Source organism: Rhagoletis pomonella, unplaced genomic scaffold, assembly GCF_013731165.1.
Source record: "Rhagoletis pomonella isolate Grant_MI unplaced genomic scaffold, Rhpom_1.0 Rhpom_scaffold_00003, whole genome shotgun sequence".
NCBI lineage: Eukaryota > Metazoa > Arthropoda > Insecta > Diptera > Tephritidae > Rhagoletis > Rhagoletis pomonella.
This window is the reverse complement of record NW_023458557.1, coordinates 14,114,202-14,122,154: the sequence shown is the minus strand read 5'-3', so window position 1 is coordinate 14,122,154 and position 7,953 is coordinate 14,114,202. Positions and strand designations below refer to the sequence as shown.

The following is a 7,953-nucleotide window of genomic DNA, read 5'->3' as shown; positions in this document are numbered from 1 at the left end:
TTAACGAAAAATATTTAAAATTAAAAATATTGGAAATAAAAAGAATCACTGCATAACTACACATTTCGGGTGCTCAGTGATATGTATATTTACGTATGTTGAGTATAGGTCTTTATCTATAGCACCCCCATTTCAAAGAGAGATTGTTTACCACGTTTGTTTATTTTATTTTTTTTAATCTGATTAAAAGGTCGAAAATTTTGATGAAAAATCGTTGATTTTTCCTTTGTTTTGTATAAAGCTTGAAAACTGGGTTTATAGGATTTTATCTAAGCATGATGAAATTTTTTATAAAATAATTTAAGCTCTCAATATATTTTAAATACTTTTCATATGTTTCTATGTTTAAGAATGACATTGATGTTACCAATAACGACTTTTTTGGAAATATTTTAGCCGTTACCCCATAAACTAGGACAGTTTGCTTTACGTTTTTGGGTCTAAGAAAATCGAAAAAATATAGTATGGTATATTTGTGCATCTTTTGTCAGCTTTCACATGACCAGTATGAGTAACATTGTTGACAGCGCAACTAGCACAACATGAGTTTCAACCGCCCAGCTCAGCATCCCTGTTGCAGCAGTTTAGGGATAGTTCTGAAATTTGTAGGGTGGAACTAGCGCTTTGCCAGACTCTCTAAATTTTTCTGCAGGGAAGTAATAATAATTAAGTAAATACCATAGCTTTTATTTACATATTTTCCATAACTTAAATTGCTATGAACGAACTAATGTAAGGGGGAGGAATATTCCTCAAGCATTTCCAAATTCGTTCCTTCAAAACAATTTAATTCTGTTTATAAATTATGGGCAAGAAGAATATGGCAAAATTGATCACTTTGCCAAATTCCTCTTTTTCCAATGTAATGCGATTAAAGCATGCAATTTTGCAACCCTACAAATCACTACAAATCTCTTTCTATGAATTCGCTTTAAGCTAATCTAGAACAATTAATTTACGATACTAAAAATGCAACCCTGTTGTATTTAAGATAGCAACTACATATGTTCAAGATGAAAACTGAAAAATATACGAGCGTCATTCTTGCCCGCATTTTCAAAACGTTCAGACGTCTAGTACTTTTTTACAAATCTTAATTGGAATTTTTCTGGCTACAAGCCACTTTTGCAATCCGACATGCGTACAACGATAATATCTAACTGTCCGAACAGAAACATAATTGTGGCGCGGTATTCCCGCACTCAAGGCAGCAGCACCAGTGGAGCGCTAGGGCTCCATGCATTCGAAGGCTTGCAGAATACAGCAGCGCCAGGGCTCCACAACGCGAAGGTTGCAGGTATGCCGCAAATAAGGAAGTGGAAAATTCCACTTCACAAATCACTGTGCAGCGTGGTTGTTATTGTGAGTTCTGTACATTAATTTGATAAATTGTATAGGCAGGCGATCTAAACTATTTAATTGTCAAAATTATTACGGCACTTTTACAACCTACTGAATGGCAGCAGCGCTGTAAGTAGTGAAGAAGACGAACCCGAGTCCCCAGTCGATGATGATGGAGTAGCTGTCTCACCGCCTGATTATGACGAGGTACGAATAGCGATTACGCGGCTGAAAAACAACAAAGCTGCTGGAGCTGACGGCCTGCCAGCCGAGCTATTCAAGTACGGCGGCAATGAGCTGATGAGGTGCATGCATCAGCTCGTATGCAGAATATGGTCAGATGAACGCATGCCCGACGACTGGAATTTAAGTGTGCTCTGCCCAATCCACAAGAAAGGCGACCCCGCCATACGCGCCAACTACCGCGGAATCAGCCTTCTAAGCATAGGTTATAAGGTCTTATCGAGTGTATTGTGCGAAAGACTGAAGCCCACCGTCAACGAGCTGATTGGACCTTATCATTGTGGCTTTAGGCCTGGAAAATCCACCATAGATCAGGTATTTACAATACGCCAAATCTTGGAAAAGACCCGCGAGAATAGGATCGACACACACCATCTATTTGTCGATTTCAAAGCCACTTTCGACAGCACGAAGAGAAGTTGCCTTTATGCCGCGATGTCTTAATTTGGTATCCCCGCGAAACTAATACGGCTGTGTAAAATTACGTTGAGCAATACCACCAGCTCCGTCAGAATAGGCAAGGACCTCTCCGAGGCGTTTGATACCAAACGAGGTTTCAGACAAGGGGACTCCCTTTCGTGTGATTTCTTTAGTCTGATGTTGGAGAAGATAACAAGAGCCGCAGAACTGAACCGCTCAGGCACAATACTTTAAAAGAGCGTACAATTGCTGGCGTATGCCGACGAAGTCGATATTATAGGAAAAAACAAGGGCTACGTCTGTTCTGCCTTCTCGGGATTGGATAGAGAAGCAAAGCGAATGGGTCTGGTGGTGAACGAGGTCAAAACGAAGTATCTCCTGTCATCACACAAACAGTCAGAGCATACGCGTCTTGGCACCTACGTCACTGTTGACAGTTACAAGTTTGAAAAAGTAGACGACTTCGTTTATTTGGGAACCAGCATTAACATCAATAATAATGCCAGCCTTGAAATCCAACGGAGAATCACTCTTGCCAACAAGTGCTACTTTGGCTGAGTGTATGGCGCGGAGGCATGGACAATGAAAGCATCTGATGAGGCGGCTCTTGGAGTTTTCGAGAGAAAGATTCTGCGAAAGATTTACGGACCTTTACGCGTTGGTGATGGCGAATATCGCAGACGATTTAACGATGAGCTGTATGAGCTATACCACGATATAGACATAGTGCAGCGAATTAAAATTCAGCGGCTCCGCTGGCTTGGTCATGGTGGAGAAGAACTTGGCTGCACTTGGCATTTCAAATTGGCGTCAGTTAGCACAGAAGAGAAATGACTGGCGTGCTGTTTTGGACTCGGCCAAAATCGCTTAGGCGGTTACAGCGCCAATAAAGAAGAAGAAGAAGAATATTTATTGCAATATTGTTCTTGAGCTTTGTACCACCATTATGTTAAAAAAAAATGGAAAAAGTAACAAAGTCTAAGCGCTAGAAGTTATAGCTGCTATTTCGGTTTAATCAAATTAGTGTATAGCATTAACAATAACAACCACGCTATCAAGTTTAAATAGCGGCGAATCAGCTGCACTTCATGGTAGTAGGTGGAATAAGGAAATGGATTAGCAACAAGAGTTTACGGGTTGTGCATAGCTCAGTGGTCAGCACTGCTGGCTTTGCACATCGATGATGCAGGTTCGATTCCTTCTGAAGTCTAGAAAAAAAGAGTCTGATGAGATGTGGTGATCTACTATATAGCAGCTATAACTTCTACCACTTAGAATTTGTTGCTTTTCCATTTTTCATAAAAAAAATATAATCGTGGTACAAACCTCAGTAACAATATTGAAAAAAATATTGATACGTCACAGTAATATCGACAAGTAAATAGTTCAGAATGAGCCTGCCTCAAGCTATACAATAAATGTAATTAATGTGTATAATTAATAAACAACACGCTGTCAAGTTTAAATAGCGGCGAATCAGCTTTTGATAGTAATAGGTTGAATATGGAAATGGATTAGCAAGAAGAGTTTACGGGGTCTGCATTGCTCCGCGGTTAGCGTTGCTGGCTTTGCACATCAATGATGTGGGTCCCGTTCTTGCTGAATTCTAATGAGGAGATTTGGTGATCTCGGAAATAGCAGCTATAACTTCTATCGCTTATGACGATTTCGTTCCTACAAAAAATGTTGCCTTCTCATCGCCTTCTTCTAAGTGTTTGAGCGTAGAGGACAAGGAGAAGGTTGCATTTTTCGGTAGAAACGAAATCGGCATTAGACTTTGGTTCTTTTTCAATTTCTCCTAAAAACAAAGCTCAATAACAATATTGAAATAAATATTAATACACCACAATATTGACAAGTAATCAGTTTCCAATTCGGCATTTTACTGTGGCTGGGCGTATTAAACCTTTTTATCAACTATAGTTTAGAAATAAAAGTGACTGATGCTTTGGATTGATTCATTTCTGAGTTATGGGATATTGATCTAGTTTGTTTTTCAAAGATAGTTTTTTCTTTACTTATCAGTTTGGTGCCTTATTCCGTTGCAAGAATATTTCGCCTAACGTATTATTTTAGCTTGAAACATATATTCATTCTATTTGCAAGAATAATGAACAATTTAAAGCAACTACATATGTACATATACTCACAATATTATGTGTATGTTTCTATATAGGTAGCTGATATTCTTACTGTAAAAGGTGGAACTGGTGCTATAATCGAATATCATGGAAACGGCGTTAATTCAATATCTTGCACTGGTATGGCGACGATTTGTAACATGGGAGCCGAAATTGGTGCCACCACATCAGTATTTCCGTTTAATGAGCGCATGGCCACATATTTGAAATCTACTAACCGAAGCGCTATTGCAGACGAAGCAAATAAATACAAAAAACAACTTTTTACTCCAGATGGAAATTGTGAATACGACGAACTAATTGAAATTAACTTAGATACGTTAGAACCTCATGTCAATGGACCATTTACACCTGATCTGGCTCACCCAATAAGTAAATTGGGAGCGAATGCAAAACAAAATGGGTATCCACTGGATATTAAAGTAGGTCTAATTGGCTCTTGTACCAATTCCTCATATGAGGATATGGGTCGTTGTGCTAATATTGCAAAGGACGCAATGACACATGGTCTTAAGTCGAAAATTCCGTTTAATGTTACGCCTGGCTCTGAGCAGATTCGTGCAACCATCGAGAGGGACGGAATCGGTGAAGTTTTTGAAAAGTTTGGTGGCACCGTTTTAGCGAATGCATGCGGCCCCTGTATCGGCCAATGGGATCGAAAAGATGTGAAAAAAGGTGACAAAAACACAATCGTAACTTCGTATAACCGCAACTTTACTGGGAGAAATGATGCTAATCCTGCAACCCACTCATTTGTTACCAGGTGAGAACCAATACTAAAAATTTGAAAGTATGAGTTGTATTACGAGATATTTTTTGGAATATGAAGAACTGATGAATTTTTACATGGTAGATCTTTTTGAATACTGTAATGCCAACCGCAGGAACAATAAAACTTGATTTGTGGGACTCAGGGGGTTGCGGAACCGCTATCTTGAAACAAGAGTGGCCAACTTTTTCCCCAAATTAGAGCAAGAGAAATTTTAGGGCCTGAACTAAACTATTCCTAAACGTTAGCATCCATGTGGTAGTCAAGTTCCAATAGGATTTTTGTATGAGAAGATTTTCTTGACAGATGAATACTTACGCGGAAGTTTACCATGGCCATTCCGAGAACGATCGCTAGAAGGAAACAACTATTATTGCACAAGGAATTGGACTGGTACGGCGCATGGGAGGGCGCAATATAATTGATTTTACCGTTCAGAATTAATTTTTGACGCAGACATCAAAAATGATATTTTAACGTGCAACTAGTGAAAAACAACTTATTCGTTCTTCTGACATAAGTATACAAGTATGAACCAGAGATCAGTTGCGGTGTATAGTTATAGTATGCGTAGTCGAATTTGAATGTCCGAATGCGGTGCACCGTATTCTACAGTGGCTCAATAAAGAACTCGGATACCCAAGTGATATGATTTCAAATAAAATAAAATTATAGTTTAAAAAACTAAAAGCTCGCTTTTATTACAACGTGAACTAGACAAAATAATAATTTATAGAAATACAGATTCTAGAAAAAAATAATAATTTATAGAAACACAGATTTTGTTTAAGAGGAATAGGAAGTTCCCTACTTGATTTAATTAAACTTTTAAACCCAGCCTAAAATAAATAATTGAAATAATTGACAATAAAATTAATTTACCGGAAAACAAACTCAGGTTGTTCGTCCTTGTACGTTACATTCTTGTTGCTATGCGTATTTTACAGGTGTGTCCAACGTTGCTCCACTGATGCACACATGGTAATATCGATGAGGCCAGAACTGCGTGCATGAGTTTCTGCTTTGCATTCGTTCTTGTGGTTGTTGTAGTGGTATTAAACGAGCGTGATTTTGACAATCACTTAATCGATGGCGGATTGTATAGGCTAGGACTACGTAGAACGTTTATTAATTATGAAGAATAAATATTCTTTGTAAGCGAAAACTAGGGGTTTATATCAGCATTTTGATTCGAATTTTCTGAAAAAGTTTAATGTATTAAAAAGTAAGTTTGGCTTTCTGTATAAACTTGACAAGCTGAGAGATCTTGGCTTGATCATTACTTTTAAAGATTTCTTCAAAATTGTTAAAGTTTCAAAATAAATCGAATTCAGGTCTAAGATTCACATGACTTCTGCAATGAAATGTTCATAATTATCGGTTTGACCACAGTAGCATCTAGGTGAGTTAAAGGCTTTTATTTTAACTAAGTACGCTTTATCGTATGTATGGCCCGTCAATATTCTGTTTAATGTTTTGATATCAGTTGGCGATAGCAAACTTTTTTCGAACCAAGCAAATTTCTTTCTACTACGTACATGGCTTGGAGTCCAAACCAGACGGTCAATTTTCGTTCTACGTTATTACGAAATGATACAAATAACACTTTTACACTGCATTTATTTCAGTGTTACTTTTATAGTTTTCACTTCACTTCACGACAAAGCAGACTGGGAATTGACCCTCAGAGCTACTTCAGTTAAGTCCGCTTCAATAATCCTAATATGAATTTGATGTGCAATGCTGGTTTTGGTATTAAGATATCTTAGGATTTGGCAAGAGGTGAGACTGTCGGTGAAAATAATGCTTATCATTATTGATGCTTCGTCAATCGCACAAAGTTCACCAAACGTTGATGACGCCCTGAAATCAATACAGTAGAGGTGTTCAGTGTTATTAAATCAGTTGTATATTCCTAAACCAGTGCTTTCTTCAGATATAGACTGGTCAGTGTACATTATGTAGAAATTATTGTTCTTGAAGTTGTTAAGAATGCTAAAATGATAGGATTTAGACTTGCACTGGACATGATGATGGATGAAAAGGAGTGGATCAATACGGTCAAGGATATCTGAGAATTTACTGCATACAGTAGAATAGCTGGAGTAGTGAGGATCGGAGGTTATAGAATTTAATATGTGATCATTAAAAGCAAGGATTTTTATTTATTCTTTAGCCGTAAGCCATATAGCTCGTTCATTAGGAGCGAGTTCATTTGCCAATGCGTTCATAACTGGGATGGGTGTTGACGGGGTTAGTACAAGACATCTTAAGAATTTGTTTTGCAAGGTAGATATTTTCTTAAGAGATGATTTAGCACAGTTGGCTGCCGTGGTACTGCAGTACTCTATTTTGGACCTTACTAGAGATTTATAAATGTTCAAAGCGGGATATTAGTGACATATTTAAACAATTTGATGTTATTGGTCGCAGAATTAACAATCATGGAATGACAATTTTTAATCGTGTGAGAGCTGCTGATTCTGCCAAGTATTTTCAAGCTGAACACTTGTCCAAGTCTGGTACCATTTATGGATATATTTATGGTTTTAATAGGACAGGATTAAATGAAAGGTTTAGTTGATTGCATTTATTGATTAAGGAATTTAGTTTCACCTGTAAATTTTGTTGGGCTTCTCAGAGATTGGTACCAGTTGCTACAGGTAGAAATCGTCCGCAAATTGAAATATTTGCACATTATTGTCGTTTAAGTCGTGTAGTTTTGAGGTATACACATATGTTGAGAAGTAGAAGTGACAGGCGCGAGTTCATTTGCCAATGCGTACATAACTGGGATGGGTGTTGACGGGGTTAGTACAAGACATCTTAGGAATTTGTTTTGCAAGGTAGATATTTTCTTAAGAGATGATTTAACACAGTTGGCTGCCGTGGTACTGCAGTACTCTATTTTGGACCTTACTAGAGATTTATAAATGTTCAAAGCGGGATATTAGTGACATATTTAAACAATTTGATGTTATTGGTCGCAGAATTAACAATCATGGAATGACAATTTTTAATCGTGTGAGAGCTGTTGAT

At 37.7% G+C, this 7,953-nt stretch overlaps 1 protein-coding gene across 1 annotated transcript in view; it reads left to right on the top strand.

Annotated features, from left to right (window-relative positions):
* The window catches only part of LOC118735034 (probable aconitate hydratase, mitochondrial), a 211,098-nt gene that overhangs the window by 142,726 nt on the left and 60,419 nt on the right, over nt 1-7,953 (top strand). The window contains exon 3 of the mRNA XM_036464626.1: nt 4,181-4,908. Within this exon, the coding sequence (XP_036320519.1) occupies nt 4,181-4,908 (728 nt within the window). The remainder of the gene's footprint in view (nt 1-4,180; nt 4,909-7,953) is intronic.